At 42.1% G+C, this 20,766-nt stretch overlaps 1 protein-coding gene and 1 long non-coding RNA gene across 3 annotated transcripts; one reads left to right on the forward strand and one right to left on the reverse strand.

The window, feature by feature from the left end:
* The first annotated feature begins 1,336 nt into the window (after positions 1 to 1,336).
* On the forward strand, positions 1,337 to 20,463 carry swt1 (SWT1 RNA endoribonuclease homolog). 2 transcript variants are annotated; one of them, XM_062395637.1, is made up of 17 exons: positions 1,337 to 1,492; positions 1,860 to 1,932; positions 2,911 to 2,969; positions 3,093 to 4,377; positions 4,491 to 4,620; positions 4,887 to 4,988; positions 5,259 to 5,450; positions 6,250 to 6,343; positions 6,766 to 7,007; positions 7,396 to 7,544; positions 7,893 to 8,031; positions 9,644 to 9,783; positions 10,000 to 10,148; positions 10,539 to 10,685; positions 13,805 to 13,871; positions 13,997 to 14,064; positions 19,911 to 20,463. In XM_062395637.1, the coding sequence occupies exons 2-17, from the start codon at positions 1,864 to 1,866 to the stop codon at positions 20,014 to 20,016; spliced, it is 3,138 nt and encodes a 1,045-aa protein (XP_062251621.1). In that variant the 5' UTR covers positions 1,337 to 1,492; positions 1,860 to 1,863; the 3' UTR covers positions 20,017 to 20,463. The 2 variants fall into 2 exon arrangements, with proteins under 2 accessions (XP_062251621.1, XP_062251623.1); XM_062395639.1 differs by lacking the exon at positions 13,805 to 13,871.
* On the reverse strand, positions 13,756 to 14,628 carry LOC133960799 (uncharacterized). Its single transcript, XR_009921944.1, has 3 exons — positions 14,497 to 14,628; positions 13,968 to 14,421; positions 13,756 to 13,879 (listed from the first exon to the last, which is right to left on the reverse strand). It is a non-coding gene; the product is annotated as an uncharacterized LOC133960799 (long non-coding RNA).
* Positions 20,464 to 20,766: the final 303 nt, after the last annotated feature.

Genomic DNA, 20,766 nt, shown 5'->3' on the forward strand with positions numbered 1-20,766 from the left:
CGTCTGTCACTCGTCTGATTTCTGTCTCCTCCGCACTCTTCGTCAACTTCTCTTTGCTCTGTGTAAATCCTCATAGTGGAGAAAGTATTTCAATATTTTACTGCAAAATACTCCATTACCAGTCAAAATCCTGCCATGATGAATAAATATGTTTTACATCGAGCATAATTGAAATTTGGAGCATTTGGTAACTGGGGGGTGTAGTGGAGGGGGGGGGGGGGGGCTAACTTAAAAGAAAACGAAAATATTCAAGTTATGTACAATTACCTCAAAATGAGGAAGTACTTTGAAAAACTTTTGATTACTGCCGATGACAGTGTGTGTCAGGAGAGAGGAAACAATGGAACAGTAGCTGGAGCTACAGTGACACCGTGTGGCATATGAGTGGAATTGCAGTTTTAGGCTCAGTATTTATTTTAAAGGACTATTCTGTATAAAGTAGTGATAAATGGTTATACAGGTTAGAAGACTTGTTGATGGAATTTGTGTTTTTCAAAGTTTTTGTGAAAAATGTCTGCTGTGAACAATCACATGGTGAGGCTGGAACCATGAATAGATAATAAAACGAAACTCGTCTCAGTAGAGCAAATACCTCCACCAAGGTCAACTGTCCTACAGATGTGTGTCTGATTCCTATAGAAGAAATACAAACGTTTAATCCCCCTGTATAATACATTTCATATGACATAATATGGTCTCTGAACTTAACATCCCCTTTCTTAAATATTAGTCAATTGCTTGTAAAGCACTTTGCAATTGATTTGTTTGAAAGGTTATGTATGAATAAAGTTTTTGATTGATTTGATTAATTGATCATCACAATAAATAATCGATTAAAGAGATAAAAGACGAGAAAGGTGTAGAAAAAGCATTCCTCAATTGTCTATTATCACTGAGAAAAGTTGTTAATTCACGAATCAATTGTTAATCAATCTAAAACATATGCTCGAGGACTTGTTCCCTATGGGAAAGTGTTTTGTTTGCTCTCAGTGAAACTGGGAAAACGTCTGTCCTGATATAAAACATCTGATAATCAGAGTAACCTTGGGTCTTTCACAGATGGCGTTTATTTGTGTGAACAGATTGAGGTCCTCCGGATCCTCACTCCCACACCCTGAGCTCCTCCACGGCTCAGTGAGAGCAGCTTCTCCTCATTGAACCCACACTTACTGTAAATACTTTGTGGATCTTCACCCGCAGAACAAACATGAGAGCAAACAGGATTTTACACCATGTTTACAAGAGGTTTCTACTCCAGACCACTGTGAGGCGCTAGGGGGGCAACTGGAAGTAAATTGAGACTTAGTAGAAGAAGAAAGAATGCGGAAATGTAACGGATGTTTTCAAATGAAGTAAGAACGAAACCGGTGATCTCATTCTACTCGTTGTATTTCAGAGATAATGTTCGCGAACAGACTTTAATAAAGATAGTGAGCTCGTACCGACGCGGATCTTCTGTCGCTGTCCATCAGCTAGCTTAAATGAGCTAACGGTAGGTGTGCTAATGATGCCTTTCTATGTCCTGTGGTGTTGTTGTGTCTCAGTTAACTGTTAGCTCAACTGTTTACATTAGATCTTTTCAGTTTAATATGGATATATTTGTATTTGTGACACAGCAAAGTGTGTTTGTTTGAACCTTAAATGTGTTAACCACTAGTTTGACTGATTTGAAATGTTCACATCGAGTTACCCATTATGTTACAGACATAATAACTATTTACAATTTGGGATTGTGATATTGCTGTGTTCATATATAAACATGTGTAACACACTTCACTGTTTGATATCTCTGTGAAGAGCCAGAGATTGTGGTGTATTGTTGTGGCTCAGTGTGTTTGGTTGTTCTAACCCCTTCACAGGAAAATGTCTAAAAAGTCCAAAAAGAGGAAGCACTGGAAGTCATCTTCATCCTCCAGTGAGGAAGAGGAGAAGGTGAGGAAGATGACACTTAGTTATCTTCACTATTGTTGATTTGAGTCGTCCGTGTTGATGAAATCCTCTGTTTTGATATGTCTTTTTTAATAATAATAATACAAAGTACTTTGATAGCAGAGCAAGAAAAGTACATCAGCAGGATCCAATGTGACAAGTAGGCCAGACAACCACGTTTAGGTTGTTGGACACAATGTGGGGTTCAGATTAAATGACTAGTTATAGACCTATGTCGATCAAAACCCTAACACATAAAAGCAGAGATATGACAGTACAACTATATAAACAAGTAAAAGAAAAGGCGAAAAGAAAACGATAAATTCACAGTAAAAACATGAGAGAAAGTCAATAAAATGATTTAATATAAGTCACTGAGCGAGGGGCCCTGATGGTAAAAGCATCGTCACCTTGTGATAGTGATCAGAGAACTGAGGCCAGTTTAACATCTCCACGTGTTCCCCTTCTCATCTTCATACTATCTCTTCATATTTATACACTTTATTTATTTTTCTCTCTTTAAAACTCCTTATCCTCCTCTGCAGCCTACTGAAATACTTATACGTGTGTACAAGAATCCTGTTTTTGGTAGGAGCGAAATCAAATACGTGGCAAATCAAAAAAAGTCTTAACATGAATGCAGTCTGTCAACAACCAAGACAAAAACTCATGATACCCGGAGAGAAAGTGGTTCAGGACTTTGTGACCTTGGTGGAATCACAGATAGCGTTTGTTTGTGGGGGGAGGTCGATAAGCCGGATTCTCACTCCCACATACCGATGTCTACTCTTTTATTTTTCATTAAGAGCTTAATTTCCCCCCAAAAAATGACATGAAGCCCAACAACAATTTTGTGAAGGGAAATACCTGACAATTCAAAGGGTCTCATAACATAAATGCATAAATGTCCTCAGGATGTATCTTGTCCTCACAACAAGCTGTTCACGTGATATTTTGTGTTTTATCTTTCCTTTTTCCTAGGCATCCAAAAAACATGGTGTCCCCGACAGTTCCAGATGTGTTAAGAAGAGGCAGGAGAGGTCAGATGTTTTAACAACAATGGCAGTAATGACGAAAAATATACTAACTATCGTGAGCATCATTCACCTTTCAAATTACATGATTACCTCTGACTGCTATTGCCTTTCTTCTTCTACATGTAGCCGTGCAGCAACACAGGAAAAGTCTGTTTCTTCTTCAACAAAAGATGATTCCCGAAGCGCCCGCCGGATCAAAACACCCGTCTACAGACATGCAAAAACAGAGACAACAGACCAGAAACCTGTAAATAAGGGGGAAGAATGCACAAAAACATTCCACGGGATAAATTGCTCTGATAAAACAAAGGATTATGTTTCAGGGAAACATAAAACGGTTAGTGGGAGTAAGACTGCGGAGAGAGGTTCCTCAAAGCCCTGGAGTTCTGACACTTCAGGTCGAGTTTCTCAGAAAACAGAGCGGATCTCTAAAGGCAGCTTATCTGCAACGTCTTCCCGGAGGAGCTCATCCACTTTACAGAGTCGAACATGTCCGAGTTTGGTTTCTGCTGAAGAGAAGGATCAGAGTCAAAAATTACAGAAGAAGAAATGCAGAACTGAGGAGCCACCAAGGACTAGAAGGGAGAGCCACACTATGAAGACCAAGGAACCAAGCAAGACCTCCTCTGTCCTCATAGATTCTCTACTGCAGAAGAGAGAAGAGCTGGTGAAAAAGATGTGCCAACGGAATCAAGAAAATGATTCCAAGGCCGAAAGGAGCCAGTGGACAGAAGCTAAACCTCCATCTGCCTCCACCACAAATCAGTCCTCCACCACAAATCAATCCTCCACCAAAAATCAGTCCTCTACCACAAATCAGTCCTCCACCAAAAATCAGTCCTCCACCACAAATCAGTCCTCCACCACAAATCAGTCGTCCACCAAAAATCAGTCCTCTACCACAAATCAGTCCTCCACCACAAATCAATCCTCCACCAAAAATCAGTCCTCTACCACAAATCAGTCCTCCATCACAAATCAGTCCTCCGCCTCAGCCAAGCACTCTACCTCAGAGAGAAGCTCAAAACTGGTGAAGAGTTTCACTTTAATTCCGAGGAGTGTCACATCATCGGCACATAAGACAGCATCATCTGCTCAGCATCAAAAAGATTCTCTCAAACCTACTCTGCCTGTCAGTTTTAAGATACCAAAGAAGGTTCAACCAAAACCAGTAGATTATACAAGTTACTACAATGCTGCCATTTCTGCTAAGAGAAATCTCAAACGTGGGACCGAGCTTCCAGACTCTCAGGCCAAAGTAACAAACTCCAAGGAGAAAACAGTCCAAAAACCTCAGAGCTTTGTCAATGTAACTCAGATTCCTTCAACTGAAGGACAAGATAAGACGTCCTCCTTGTCTGACTCAATCCAAACTGTATGTGATGCCACCCAAGAGCCGTGGTATGATGAGGTAATAAAAAAATATCTTTAATCCTGAAGACTACAGGATAAATTACCTCAATATGTTGTTACAATGGAAGAGAGTATGTTCGTGTTTAGTTTTATAAATGTTGTGTTTTGTAGATGCAGGTGGCTGATGAGCTTCATCTTGCCCGTAATGAGAAGAAATTGGAGGTGAATGTAATGCAGAGCTATGGAGAACTGACCTCTATGGAAATAGATCCTCAGGAAGAGCCAGCTACAGATCAGTACTGTAAGTTTTATGGCATATGTGTGTATATATGTCCCAATGTGTATATTTATACACACAGACAAACACACATCAAGGACACATATTTCCTTTAGTTTTTTTCTGCTGCAGAATTAATGCTTTACTCATAAACATGCACTTGAGTTATAAAAGAAAATCTTCACAGACACAAAGCTTTTTTCCGTGGGCAGTTTATTATATTCAGTTGTTGACATTTGACATTCGGCAACAAATAATTTAACTAACTTGAACTTTGTGTATTATCACAGGTAAACAGTCCCCTCCACAAGACCTCATCCTGGTTCTGGACACCAACATTCTCCTCAGTCACCTGGATTATGTGAGAAAGATCCAGTCTCTGGGCCTTGGAGGTGATTGAAATGATCATTTGTTTCTTGATTGGTTTATGGCTGTATTTAGTTAAACATCATTAAAAATAACATATGAAGTCCTTCTACAATGACCATGAAGACTGGGGTTGATAACTAGTGAATAGTATAACTAGTACAATCATACTGGCAAAAAAGTATAAAATCCCATGTGTCTACATTTTGTGAATTTAGATTCTCAACCATGATAAAATGTTTTATTTGACATTAGAATAATCACCACATGCTTCTCTCCTTCTCATGCTCTGTCAGCCCTGGGCCTCCCTGTGGTCCTGATCCCCTGGGTGGTGCTTCAGGAGCTGGATTCCCTAAAAAGAGGGAGAGGCCTGTCAGGTTCTGTGGCACACCTGGCTACTCCCGCCATCTCGTACATTTACAACACTCTGAAGGGCCGGGAATCAAACCTCTGGGGCCAGTCCATGCAGCAGGCCGCAGAGAGCAGCAGTAAGTGTGGATTTCAGGAAAAAATATATATATTTTCCGTGCTTTGAAAGTAAGGATGAAACCTTTGGGTTAAAGTTTAAGTCTGTCCATGAGCTCATATCAGATTTCTACTGGGAACTGTCGGGACATGATGACTGATAAATGTCACTCTTGTTTACAAAAGAACAGTATTACAGCGATTTGAGTCAAATCAGTAAACACAAAGTGAGGGTATGCTTTTTTTCATGTCATTTCACACTTTTGTTCTGTCAGATGTGTTTGCACATGATTTAAAGTTAATATTTTGTCAATTATTGACATCTCTCTTCTTTAAAGTATAGTGTACGTGGTGCAAGAGATTATGGTCAAGCAGTCATTCCTTCATTAGACAGAAGGTGGCACTAGCACTAAGCTGGTATAGCATACCTCATAGCATACATTGTGTGCAACTCAAGGCCAAGTTGAACCCAGGCATAAGGTAACCCCCTTCTTAGCTGTATGTAAAATTGATCAAACATGCATTTTTCAAAATGGGCACATTAATCCCTTCAGGAAGGAGTGTGCTAAAAGTCATTGGTCGAACAATTTGTCCTATTCCTTAGTATTTAGTGTCCTACAGTCTCTGTTTTGTGTTTTTCCTTCCTTATCGTCTTTGAAAGAAGAAAAAGACATTCTGTGCTGTTTTGTACAAAGTGATAACGCACTCATCCATGTGCTTTCAGTGTTGTGAATTAAACATATTTCTCTGTCTTGAGATGGACCTTCATGTTTTTCTCCTGTCTCCCTGCTCCTTCCTCTTTGTCTTCCTCTTTGTCCTCAGATGGCCCGATCGCTGAGAATAACGACGACAGAGTTCTGCAGTGCTGCCTGCAATACCAGAGTCTGTACCCAGGGCGTGCTCTCATCCTATGCACGTGAGTATCCCCTCCCCCATGCTGTGTACTACTGCTGTTGCTGCTGCTGCAGAGTGCGTGTCCTCTGCAAATAATGCACATGCATGTGACAGTGAGTGGGTCCAGCCAGATAGTTCCCGTTTGGATGAGAGAAAGATAGAACCAGACAGAGTAATTGGGCAAGAATAGATGTGCTGAGCAAGGCATTGTTAGTTGAGGTCAGGATTTTTTTTAACTCTATAGGAATGGCTGTGGGTGGGATTGTTTCACCAGTTTCTCCTTTTCACCTTTTTTCTCCGTATGCTGTTATTTTTTGACACTGTTATTGTTAATATGGCTAAAATAAATGAGAAATTAATGAGCATACATTGGACATTAAGCTGTTATTTGTGATGTCTAAATGTTATATGTGCTACTCAATGCTCTCCCTCCTTCCCCTCTAGTAATGATAAGAACCTGTGCAGTAAATCCATCCTGAGTGGGGTGGAGGCCCTCAGCAAGAATGATTTGGAAGCAGAGGTTGGGAAATCCAGACGCAGCCTTCGCCCTCTCCTCAACACCGGCACTCCCATGGTGCCTCACACAAGCCCTCAGATCTCCTCACCAGCGCTGAGCAGGAGTCATACGCCTGCCCGGCCTCATATTCAAGAGAGAACAGGCCTCTCTGTGGCACCCATAGTGAAATGTGAGCCCTGGATTAATGTGTTCTTCATGCAAAACAGGAAATTACTTGGCATACTCCATCATAGTGCAGTAGTTAATAGCACATACCATCCATGCACTTGCCCCCCACCTCTTCCTGTTTTCCTGGTCACTTTTCCTTCCATTCAAGTCCATCTGTACAAACTGTATAATTCAGGTGACCGCATCAGCTCACATTAAACAAATCTGTTTTGATGAGAATAAACTTGAAGCAGAAATGAAATGTCATTTTCACCCACGCACACTCAGTTAGTATTAAGCTTCACAGTGCATTTCTTGATGAACAGCAACTTGCATTTAAAGTATAGCAATTGCCCTGTATTGTGTTGTTCTTATACTGACATGATGTGGATATATGTGACTGATCACAGATAACCAGCAGCTCAGTGGAGGAGGAGAAGCGAAGGCAAACAGGGACCTCAGCAGATGTGTTTCTGAGCTGGAAGACAGCCTGCGGGAGGTGCTGTCTGATGTGTTGGAGGTGGAGATGAAGGCGGCTTTTGAAGAACTCTGGCTAGAGGTAACAAGTTAGGTTTTGTAATTTCACATTATCTTCGAGATGATAGGTCAATAAAGGTCTCTAAATCAGAATTGGGTTCATTTGGCAAATGTGTTCATGCACAAAAGGGAATTGACTCAAGCTTAACCACAGAAGGGGGAAAATAAAAGAAAAGGGAGACTGGATACATGAAGTATATATATTAGTATATAACAAAGGGTAAAATTGTCTATAGTTACTTTATATAGTGCAGTTTCCATTTAATAATGACTAATGATAAGTTGCATGAATGTAAATTGAACTTAAATATTTAAATGAGATTGACTTCATCCTTCCTTTTTGTTTAACTGTGTTTCTTTCTTGTAACAGATCGTTTATCTCAAACCACCGTGGACTCTTCGAGATGTCCTGCAGTGCCTGAAAAAACACTGGATTGCCGTATTTGGACTCATTGTCCCGCGGCGGAAAGAGCAGACTGTTTTAAATCTCATCGAATTCTTCAACTCAGGTCTGTATGTGGAAGTGGGCAAAATGTTTGGTGTTTATTCTCCAGCTGACTGTCATGTGTAAAATAACAGCTTGGAAAATACAGATAATATAGAAAAAGGAGGATCATGAGTTCAGGTAGATGTTTCTGTAATGTGGGTTACTGTGAATGTAGGTTAGTGTTACTATAAACAGTCTCGTTTGTGTTGGTCATAGTCCAATCACCTGATCGCTCAGCAGGAACTTGAACCAACACAATGTGAACATTAGAGCTACTGTAAAAAATGTGCATGTAACTCAGCCCAGACCAGAACAATCTGTTCCATGTTGTAAAGACATCGAGTGACGTCGAGTCAGATCGGAGGGCAGCTCTTCTTTATATCTGTGTTACCGTGAGCTGTGACGTCAGATGGGGCTTAGAATGAGCAGTCAGTCACTTCTCAATGTTGGAGCCTTTGTTTCTGTAGAATAGAAAAAGGCCTAACCCCATCTCATAAACTCCAGATGGAAACATGAGATGCCAGTTTCCTTGGAGGTGATTAGAATCTCTGAACATGAACAACAGAGTTTGAAAAGAGGCAAGTGAAATTCACAAGTGAAAACAGCCAAGCTTCACTTCCTCATGTAGTTCCCTAAAAGCTGAGGGTTTGTAAGCAGAGTTATTTGTTCAAAAACCCTGTTAAATAGGTTTGACTGGTTAAATATAATGGTGGTTAGAGGAAAATGTCTAATATTCACCACATCAGCCTCGGGGGAATGTTTCTATTCCTCATGGGAGAGTGGTGATGAAACACTGACTCATCCCTTAGATAAAAGCCTTACTCCAGCATGACGCTGGCTGCTTGCTCTGCGCTGGAACCCTACAGAACTACATACAGAATCAGGTCATCAGTGAAAGCAGGACACTCAAATGTGTGTCAGAGAGATGCTGAGTCGCCCGCTGCAGCAGCTCTTCCTCTGGATCTCATCGCTGGGTCTAATTACACATGCTTACAGTGCTGTGCGTGTGCGTGTGTCTCTCTCCGATTCAGGCTTAGTGCGAGCTGGACTGCTACACCCCTGTCCCAGTGCTTTGTAAGCCATCCAAGAATGTTGATGGCTAAACACAATAAGATATTTGCCCTTGTTCTGTGTTTCCTTGGTTCACAAGCATGATTCTGAATTTCTTGGTACCACGCAGCCTGGCTCAGTGCCAGGGCTCCACGAGTAGGAGGCGGAGGAGGAAAGGAAGGAAGGAGGGATAAACCGTGTGTGAGGTGCTGGAGTGGAAAAGTACTACATGTGATCTTCTGGTCTCTGTACAGGCTGTGTGTGTGTGTGTGTGTGTGTGTAGATGCCTGCAGCTACACTTGTGAGGACAGACCCTTCATAGGCCTACATGAAATAAGAATTTCTTAGGTTAAGGTAAGGGTAATCTCCATGAACAGGCAGGTGGTTTTCAGTGTGACAGATAAAGTGAGGTCACAATAAATGAACACATACATCTAAGCAGAAAAATAACATGAGCGTGAATCACTTGTTTTTGAGTGTCCCTCTCCCTGCTTCTGTCTTTCATCTTGATATTCATCAGTTCTCACAGACATCCATCTTTATGAGCACCCTATTCCTGACTGCCCATCTACATCTGACTTCAGGTAAAACCTTGGACTTTGATGCCACTTTACAAGCACTTCAAGAAGCCAAGGAGCTTGTGAAAGCATTTGGGAAAAGTTCAAGCCTTGTACCCGGCGCCATTTCCATAATGGACAACATTTTCAATAAGCTACAACCTCAGGTCAGTGTTGAGCACATGTGTGGTTGAATTCATGCGACTAGAGCTCAGATGCAATCAGAGCTGTACATTCTGGTATTTGGAGGGAGAGAAATAAGTACACTTCTATGTCCTTTTTTCCATATTTATATATCTTTTCTATTAACAGTGAGTCACCTAGAGGGAATTTCTTCTCTACACTGTTGGATTCCATTTAATATTTTTCAAATGAATTAACAGGCTCATGCGTGTGTGTCGGAGGAACCTCCTGCCTGCGATGTTGTCATGAATGACGAGGACGAAGACAGACAAGTCATGTCTGCTCGGGTCACCCATCAGGAAGTGTGGGCCCTGTTTGAGAACATCTGGGGTAACGTGTATCAGGAGAGGTGAGTGAATGCTTCTGCTGCCAACACTGGGGAGGTCAATGTGACCTTATGACTGATTTTTAAAACCACTGAAGACAACAGTTTGTACTCATGTCTTTTTTACAGATTTTAACTGAATTGCATAGATAGTTATCATTATTATTACCATTAAAATGTTGATCTCTACTGATGCCAGAGGACACTGATAACAACAGTTTACAGTAAACAACAAAAACCTGTTGAAAAATTAACCAGACTCCATCCCTATAATTATAATTACAATAAACGGTTACGTGATATAATGAGTAGTAACAATAAGCACCACTTTGGAGGTTGTTTGTTGTGATACGTGTGGGGGGCTTTTTTCCACTCATCGACCTAACAAGGTCATTATTTTCTGTCATGTTTCAGCTTGGAAGTGTTCAAAGCGCTGGGCTTTGACCCTCACACCATGCAGAGTGTCCGGCCAGCGGGGGGGCCTCCGCCACCGCAGGATGCCGTGGCCTGTTTGCACAAACTGTCCAACATGGTGTCACAGCTGCTTCAAGCCTTCAGCAGGTATCTCAGCCGCCTCTTATCGCTGCTCTCAGTCCCAAACACTCAGCTCCTCAGTCTGTCTGCCACAATAGTGTCAGCTTCATGTTGCCTTCAGTCTCTTACAGTTGGTCATTTGAGTTCAAGCTGGGACAAGACCAGGGACATTTGTCTACAAAGCTTTAGGTTAATGGTCATAGTGAGTGTTTATGGAGCCTAGATCATAAAACAATGTCTATATAAATGGACTTTTGTTGTTATGGTCAATTATACATTTCATGTCACTGACACTCTGAGGGCTTATTTTTTTAACACCTTCCAAAGCGATTCTGTTTGTCGTTATTAGAGAAAGACGCCCTCACTCGTCCATCTTCACGTAACTCTCTCCCAAAACTATCCTTCCATCAATATCTGTTTCTATGTGATTATGAGAACTTTCTTTTTACAGAATAATCCCCTTACATATCTGTGAGGTTAGAGTGAGGTGAGGGTAGTCAGCTGCAACGTTCAACTTCACCACTAGATGTCACTAAATACTAGACACTGAACCTTTAATGGTTAGACTGAAAATTATCAATCGTTGCTAAAGAATTAAGGATTCATTAACAACATGTTAAGAATCATTGCTATTTCCTTAATTAATACACATATATCATTATTGGTCCTCAGTGGGGTTGTCTTTTCAGTCAGTCCCCCTAAGAAGCCCCTTCAAACTGTCCTTGATCTGTCCTTAACCAACCTTCTCCTTCCTATGTCCTGATTACTTGTGTGCACGTTGCGTTGTATGACCTCACAGCTCTCAGAACCTACTTGGCATGTAGCATTGGCCTGGCTGTAATCTGCTTGACCTTAGCTCTGCCTTATCACCTTTTCATGACGCAACAGGCAGCCCGACACTCTGCAGCAGTGGCTGTGTTCATTTCTGTTCAGTTTATTCTTTGGCTTGCAGCGCAGGTTTACAGTCACGGTCCTTCAGAAGGTGTTTTAACATGTCGCAGTGGGAAAAGTATAATTGTGAATAATGAATATCATTCATGGCTTGATTCTCTTGACCTGCTTCAGCTCTGGTGTTCTAGTCTGCACGGTAGACTGTATATTTGGATGGACAGTAATACGGCTCCACAAAAGTGAAGCCATAGTGTCTCGATCTGCCCCTAGTGGCTGGTTGCTGTATCTCCGCCCTCCTCCATGTTTGCAGACTGGACATGGGCTGAACAATAAGTACTCGTCATTTTTGTTATTTGTTATTTTTATTGTTGTGACGTCTTTCTTCCACTGTTGCACAATCCCCACCTGTCCTTCTCTATCACACACATATGAAATATCAAAACACACCGGAGGTCCAGTCAGAGTCTGGCATTATTCAGGATTTACTGTGACATTTTGGATCTCTTTGAGGGTCGGTGATCTATCCAAAGGGCAAAGTGTGTCCTGATATCCCACTGTTTCCTCCATGTGTCACTGTGAAGTAATTCTGCCTGTCGGTCTACAAAACCAGTTAAAAGACTTGTGATTGTGATATGCTCCTGGAAACAACCTCAATCAGGTAATTGATGGAGGTCAATTAGGTAATTCACCTCCATCATCCTAGCTTGATGGTTCTCAGTTTAAACATAAACTTTATATTAAATAACAATAGATGAAAGAAAACACAAATACAACCAAAAATATTGAATATGAACATTTTTATTTTATAAAATTGTATTTATTCTGCAGAATTCATTACAGTGAATATTGCCAAACAGAAATGCAGATACTGATATGTCTGTGAAAGGCTCATATCTGAATCTGCTTCATACAGAAAACATCTTAATTAGCAGAATCTGTACAAACAAATAAAAAGGTTGAGAGTTGTTTTTCTTTTTTAGAACAAAAGAGGAACATAAGTCAACATCGTGTGTCGTGTTCTCAGCTCGGTGGAAAAAAAAGAGAGCAGATAAAAAAACAACCTCTCAGATCATAAGGTGCTAAACTCCAAAGTGTCCCAAGTGCCTTTTTTCACCTCTGTGATGTACTTGACCTCCGTAGCTGCTTGATCACGGCTTTTCTCATCCAGCATATGAGTCGCCTGGTGGCATTTAGCAGATCTCCGGTGACGTTTAGTGACCGTACACCTGCAGCTGCTTTAGTGGAGGTCTTTGTGTGAAGTTAATCAGTCTGAGAAGGAACAGCGAGTGTCCTCAAAACCTCAATCAGTCATTTGTGACGGGGAAAATGTTCAAATTCCAATCAAGACTTAAATCTACTGAAGGTGCAGATGTCTCCTCTTCAATAAACAACTGTCTCACAGCTGCGTCGGTGTGGAATTGTTCTGCCACGTTAATACTCTGGGTTTATCTCCCTGTGTGTCTTCAGGAAAATATAGATTCTTACAATCTGAATTATAATATCATAAATACTATCTCTTAATAACAGTCCCAGGGCTCACGCTGCCTCAGATTATAAACATAGCTAATGTGGTCGATCGCTGTCCATCTTGGAAAAAGCTTTTTGCTTCCATGCTTCCTTCGTCTGTCTCTCTGCAGGAGCCCTGGTTCGCTGTGTTTTACTTCACGTCTTTGTGCTCATCTGTGAACATGCTTGTGTGTGTTGGGCTTCTCGAACACTGCTGCCTAGGAGACAGCCCGACTCATTTTCACATGTTCAGGCAGAGCTATGACTCCCCCCCCCCCCCCCCCCCCCATCCCTCTCACTCATTTTATCTCATTCCATGGATGTAAGATATGGATAATTTAGGACTCTTCTCAATGGGCCATTTTCTCTTCCTCATCTTTCCCTGCCTGACTTTCATAACGTTCTCTCCACTCCACTCACTCTACGGAGTCACTGACAGTGATGTGTTTGTTTGTGTGGATGAATTGCCTTGTCATTAAAATGATAAATCAAACATATTAGTTATGCAATCCCGTTGTTTGCAGATTTCAGTGTATTCAAACTTGCATTTATCAGGACAGTAATTGTGAAAAGAAAGTCCTTGATAATTCATTATGGCCACGTAATAAGTCCTATTGCCCTGAATAAATTTGGTATTTGAATCTTAATTCTTGTGGAAAAAGAATACAGTCTCACGTAGTCGGCTATTTAAGTGTTTTAGCTTCACCTGAAAGTGAGAATATTTATAAAATGCGTTTTTTGTTCTTCAGTTTGTTTTCCTCGGCCCCGAGTTTGGAGAAAGTCCAGACACTGCTCAGCATCATCCACTTCCACAAGGTTGGCACCTTATCAAACAGTTAGAAATGCTTTTAATCGAGGCCATTGGACATTACCCCCCCCCCCCTGCAGTGGTCTTCGTTATGTTGAGCTCACCTTGATCTGTGCAATGCATTGTGTTTCAGGTCGTTAATGTGGACTCCAGATTGACGCCTGCAGACCTACTTGATTGTTTCTCACAACAGGAGTACAGGTAGGACAGACATGCAGACACACACGCACACTCACACAAACAGACACACACTCACTTTAAAATTGAATTGATATAGAGCTCCCAGTGTGTACAGGTGACATGACACCAGTCTCTTTGATGGTGTAACAACAGGACAGGGACATTTCAGGACAAATCCATTGTTAAGACTAGTGAAATGAATCAAGCACCAACTCGACACGACCTGTCCCCCGCTGAGTCTGATGTATGCATTTAACAGCACATTCTTTCTGACCACATATCAACACTCATGTCAGGTTGTGTTTGTCGCAGCGTGCCCGGGCTTGTTTGTCCTCGTTCACAGCCTCTGGAACACGACATCCTCGTACAACACATCCCCTGCAGAGTTCACACATTGTTAGTGGCCAAGCCAACACTTCCAAACAATTCAATCCCCGATCATTAACATATTACCTTGACGGAGTGAGCCAGAGGGATTTGAACCTCGATAATGTAACAGGCACAGCACAGTAATCACTGTGTTGTTATTTCATGGGACCGCATTGTTCCCATGCGGTTATCACAAATCTGTCTGTCGCTCTCTTCAGCCATTAAAACATAATCACACACTACACCTCGGAGGAGGAAGATTGATCTGTTGCATGAGTTGATGTTTGTGCTGCTGTAGGATTTAAGAGGTGGAGTGAAGAGGACATGTTTGTTTAAGTAAGCAGCTGACTGTATTTGAACACTGGAGATAAACAGTGCTTCTACGTGGACCCTGATAAACTCTCATAAAGTAAAGAAAGTGCTGATTTGCAATGACGAGCCAAGATCAGGGGCACAATGAGTTCATGTCACTTCAGTGGCCTATGTATTGTAAATAGTTATATCATAAACAGCTCTTTATCATTATTTGAAATATAGAAGTATTTCTATGGTAACGCCAATTGCTTTGTGTGCAGCTTGGACTCGATTGGTCGTTGCACACCTAGTTTGTTCATTTGGGCCAAGTGGGCTTAGATGGTGTTACATTATTATTGTGTGCACAGTTCAGTTGATCGTTCATGTCGGACATAAATACATTTCTCTGCAGCTGTAAGTGTCTTAGAAAGACTTAAATATAACTGCAATCCTCAGAAAACCTGTTATCTTTGGTCTTAAGAATAAATATGAACACCTGTTAGTGCCAAGTTATCCGACTCATCCTGTGTATTTCTGGCAGCTTTTTTTCGACCTAAATATAACCATGGTTTAACTTGTGTTTAAGTGACAGCCACGTGAGAGAAGATAAAAAACTGTGTCACATTACAGGTTAATTACCAGGAAGCCCTGACAAGTCAAACGTGCAGAATAAGTCAAAGGGATCTGTACTACAAATCTGGATATTGATATCAGCGTTGGTGATATATGTGATTATATTTCAAAGAACAATGACATCAATAAAAGTAATATAGAAATAACAGCTTATATTGACTTTCTCAATCAGTGGAGATGATTTAAAACCCTTTCAGTCAATTATTGCGTCATTAATCGCTTCAGATAAATAACTCTAACGTGTGATCTTTACCTAACCTGCAGCGTTATCTTCCTTATCGTGAATAATGACAAGACACGTTTGACATGAAGCCAAATGAAACCAAAGGTTGATTTAGTATTAAAGACAACATCTGCCGTGTCACTTCATGGAAGAGCTTTGCCGGCACTTAGCTTTCACGTCATCCCGGCTTTTGTTACAAGGGCCGACCGCTGATAGATTTAGTTAAGCTGCCCGTGTTGCGGTGGTAAATATTTTATTGGTAACTTGCACTGTGAAGAGATCTGGGCCTTTACTCGGCGAGCGCATTATCCACAGTGTTAAATATTTGATTCTGTGCTCGGTGCGGTGGCATGATGTCATACGTTATATAAAGCCTCCGGGGGGGGGGGGGGGCGGTCCCTGGATCCGGCTCCGTCACTGACGAGCACAAACAGAACAAACAGAACTCGACAACAGACACGCTCTCACAGGAGCTTTGGGGGTTTCATTAAAGTGTCATTAAAATTAAAATCATTAAAATTATTATAAATACCTCCATCTGTTTGATTGGATCCATTTGTTTACAAGCTTTTTTCTTGTTATTTCAGCCGGGAACTTTCTAATGCATTTCAAATGATTTCGTTCATAGAGAGACTGAGCTTGTTTTTGTGATCACAGTTTTATTTAACAGAAAAAAGGAGATTACAAACATATACACAAATACAGGTCACAGGTTATCATCACATCCAAAAGTTGTGTTGTTTGTTTGTTGGTTTGTTTTTTCGCAAAGCAACTGGAAGGACAACCACAAAACCTGATTGGAGTTCTAGGTGCGGATCCAGGAGGTTATTTTCTATATTCCTGTCGATTTGTACGATAATAATTCATGGATCTTGATGGAAAATTTCTTCTAATCATAAGGGGCCTGTCGGGCCTCAGCAGTATTATATGCCCTCCTCAATGCTATTCTATCTTTGACCGTGTGTTTTTTTTTTAAAGCAAGTGGGAGTAAAAAATGCACAAAACAACACTCATCAGTTTTTGAGTGTGTCTGTGTTTCTCAGCCTAGATTTTGCCTTCTGCTTGAATAGATCCAGGTGGACTGGGAGTATTCCAGCAGGAGCATCCATGCATCTCCCTCTACCTACCGGCGCGTGCATGTGAAGTCTGTGCACGTACGATGCTCTAATCGTCTGTGATTCTCCTGGTGTTCATCCTGTGTCTGTGCTCAGCTCCTAATATGACTCATGAGTTATCTGACGATTTGCTGCACGTGCGCTCACGTCTCCCGTCTTTCAGACCAGTTGACATTAGATCACATCTCTGCACAATGTTCAGTGTGTGTTAGAATGGAAGCTCACATCCTGGTTGCATCAGTGTTTAACTCACATGTTGCTTTTCTTATGTAATTCATTTACTCTTTGACGAACAGCGTTAAACATCCGCTCCTCGACCTTTTGCGGTCGCCTCTGGCAGTGTCTCAGTGTCTCAACATTTACTCATTAGTTTAACTCAGTCAAATAGAATGACCTGCTGTGATATACATGTACGCAGCCTATAGGGAGCAGCACACACTTCAGGCGAGGAAAACCTGGAGCCTTAACTCACTGTAGAGAAACTGTTTTATGCTTCATAAGGCGGATCATACACGTTGACTTGTTCCTCACTGAGTCAGTGCTTCTATCTTCACATATTAAATGAAAAATGGAGCAACGGCTTCTATATGTGGCTATGATCCATGTGGCTGAATGTGGCTGAAGTCTAAGAGTGTTTCATCTCTGACTGCTGTGATTGGTCGGCACCAGAAGCCCTCGCACGTCTTTGTTCATCAATACGTTTCATAAGCAAACCCTGTGCTCCCTGGTTAGTGCTGAGACCTTCTGCCACAGACTGAGTCAGAGCTTCAAGGTCAGCCGCTCGCTTTCAAGTGAACGAGGAAAGAAAGACTTTTAAAGAGAAGTCGGTTTCACTTCCTGTCAGATCTCTCTCTGCGAGCTGAGGGTGCAGAGGGAAGGAGAAATGCCCGTCCTACTTATGGCAAGATCCGTATTTCTATTTGAAGGGAATTATTAAAGATAAACTTCAAGTGCAAAAGAGAACAACCAGAAATAGATTTAAATATAAATAGAACAAACCAGTTTTGTTCCTCCCTTCACAAACACTGACCCTCCTGCACATCCTGCTGCTGTCAACCTCCCTCTCCTCTTGGAACTGATGCAGAGCATGGTGGAGACGAAGAGTTGGTCGCCGTGGTGATCAACCCCCCCCCCCCCACACACACACACACACACACACACACACACACAAGAATCGCGTGACGAGCGACGGGTTATGTCAGCGTCTCACGTGCTCCTGGGTTCTATGTGCAAATCGTTACTCGTCTTGTGAGGAAAATCTTTTAACTACCTGTCAAGCACATTGGGCTGTTACACAACACAACACACGCACACAATCAGGCGCTCTGCCTCTTTGTGTACAGGTTGTTGATCTGGGTCAGTGACTCTGTGCTGAGTTCTTGTGCGTCACAGCGAGTTTGTGTGATTGCCGTCGGACGTGCTTCACACACACAAGACTTGTGGATTTGTGGGTTCCAGAGTTTGAGAGGCGGCCGTTCAAACAGACTAAACCAGATCAGCTGTGATGGACCCAGCACATCCAGTGGGAAACACAAGCTGCTGTTTGGACAGGTTATGAAAACACACAGCTGCGTACTGGGATGAAGAGGGGGAGAGTGAATGGGTAGAAGAAGGGTGGGTGAAAAACATTAGGGGGGGGGGGTGTGGTCTTTCTCTCCTCCCTGGAGTTGCATAATGTTCCGATGGAAACAAAGCGGAGAAGGAAACAAAACAAGCAACAAGCTCCCTCAGTGTCTCCGTTGCCAAGGCTCCGGCAGCCAAGTGCATGTGCCTGTGCTCCCAGTGAGACCTTCTGTGTCCTGGACTGGTGTTGTTCTGGTGAAGGCGTGCATGTATACGCAAACCAGAAGAAAAAATGTAATTCAGCTGCAGAGAAGTCCGTGTAAACTGCTGACAGGGGAATGTGGGTCTTCTGGAAGCAGCCGCTCGCACAGAAGCTCTTTTGTCCGTCCGAAAATTCTGTGCCCGACTCGGTCAGCACATAGAAAGTTCCCTCAGAGAGAGAGAGTGTGAGAGAGAGATGTCTGCCGAGAGCTTCATCCGGATCCTGCGAGAGAAAGTTCTGAAGCTCTCCACCTCATTGGGAAACAAATGTGTTGCTGCCTATGCAAAGGGATTCAGATATTACACAAATCAAACTCTGAGCTGACATTACTAAAACCCAATCGGCCCCTTAAATTCACACACTCCGCTTCCACCAAGGCTTGTGGTATTGTGTTCTGTTGTTTTTGTGTAATCCTGTTAAAAGCAGACACACAAACCAACAGAAACAGGACTGATCTCTGTACTGGAGGATTTCTGCCAAACTGTGTTGTGACATTCAACTCGTCATAGAGTAACAAACACCCAAATACACTGGAGGGGACTTTATGAAATGGAACAATCTGTGTTTTTGTCCTCTTCTTTGTGAATATTCTTAAAACCGGATAAACATCCCAGCAGCTGAACTGTAGATGTCATGTAAAACATTTGTTGTCACAAAGATGCTGAAGTTTAATACAATATAAGAGCAAACACAACAAGTCAGGTCCGATGGTGATAGAGGAAAAGGTTTATAGAGAAGATTGATGATATGAAACAGAAGGATTGTGTTTGTGGAGCTTGAGAAACCATTGGTTGATGTTGTCTAATTTTTCTTGCTCTTATCATTCTAAGAGTAAAAACAATAGAATTCTAGATTCAGATATCACAGTGTATACAGATCTTTCTCCTCTCAGCTCCGCTGGTGGAACCCGTTCAGTCTGTGTGGTTTTGTTCTGGTTTTGTTCTGGTTTTGTTCTCACTCATCATGGGAACTGTTGTGTTTCTCTGCACGTTCTCTGCCTCCCTCTGTAAGATCCCTCCTGCTGCTTCCTGGACACGAAGCTCTTACAGTTCAATGATTAAGGGTTTCTCTCAAAGCTGAAAGACAGCCGTTTGGACTAACATGATAATTTCATCAATAACAGGGTCATTTTTCAGAATTAACAGCTGTGTTACGGAATCTGTCCCCCCCCCCCCCTTGACTAGATCCAAGCCCTAATTAAAGGGCTTCTTTAAAGGCCCATGACATCATTCAGTTTCAAAGAAATGTATTTCCAAGGTTTTGTGTAATACTGCTGACAAACAAATGAATCAGGGCTGACAAGCTGATTGATACAGTGTGTTTTTGTTTTGTCTGTTGTGTTGAATCTAACAAATATAATACATTTAAACCCCCCCCCCCCCCCCCCCCCCCCCCGCTGTGTTCTCAGGGAGAAGCTGAGGGTCGGAGGGACGCAGCTGCAGGGCCTCCACGAGGCCCTCGAGCGTTGTGCAGGGGCCACAGGTCACGACCTCTCCTTCACCACGTCGCCCTGAACAGACTCAAGTCAGGACGTCGGCCTTGAGTAACAGACAGAGGGACAAACTGTGTGTGTTAAAGGGACGTCTGCTTTTATGGTGCCTACTGGTGTTTTCTTTTAATAATTTATAAACATGTGTTATTACAGAGACCACACTGTTCTCCTCCCCTGATTGAATGGATGACTGTGGATGTTCTGAATGGATGTGAAGGGTAAATCATGCTCAGTGGGTCTGGTTGGTTTTGTGTCCGGCTGTTTTCAAAGTCTTCTCAGGTTCATTTAGCGGTTTCACAAACGTACTAAATGAAGCAACGTTCTACAGTCACATCCTCGCTATGAATTCTTATTCAGCTTTCGGTTTCTGAACATGTTTCATGAAGAAGTGTAAATTATCTGAGAACAAAATATATTTTAAGGAAGAGTTTTATGTTTACAAGAAAATAAAAAAAGCTTTGAAGCACTGTCTTATGAGAAACATTTTCTTTTTTTAATCATCTAATCTCCAGATGTATTCAGCCTCAGTAACTTAATCCCTGCAGTTTTTAGGAGAGGCTCACCTGACTAGTCCTTTGTGTGTATGTATGTATGTGTGCATGTGTGTTTGTGTGACTAAGGGGATTACAGTGCAGGTTACGCCCAGCAGACAGGTTGAGATGACACCAGCTGCTGCTGCTCTGACACACATTGAGGCTGAAGCATCAGACGTCACGCAGCAGGAAGTGGAAGGGGGAGGGGGGGGCGCAGGCGGCGGGTGGACGGATAATGA

This window comes from Platichthys flesus, chromosome 9 (assembly GCF_949316205.1).
Source record: "Platichthys flesus chromosome 9, fPlaFle2.1, whole genome shotgun sequence".
In the NCBI taxonomy this organism is placed as follows: Eukaryota; Metazoa; Chordata; class Actinopteri; order Pleuronectiformes; family Pleuronectidae; genus Platichthys; species Platichthys flesus.

Bases quoted from the DNA above. Each gene is read 5' to 3' on its own strand.
- swt1 (XM_062395637.1), top strand. From the start codon at position 1,864: ATGTCTAAAAAGTCCAAAAAGAGGAAGCACTGGAAGTCATCTTCATCC. The intron at 5,451-6,249 runs GTAAGTGTGGAT...CTTTGTCCTCAG, and splicing joins GCAGGCCGCAGAGAGCAGCA to ATGGCCCGATCGCTGAGAAT. The intron at 7,008-7,395 runs GTGAGCCCTGGA...GACTGATCACAG, and splicing joins TGTGGCACCCATAGTGAAAT to ATAACCAGCAGCTCAGTGGA.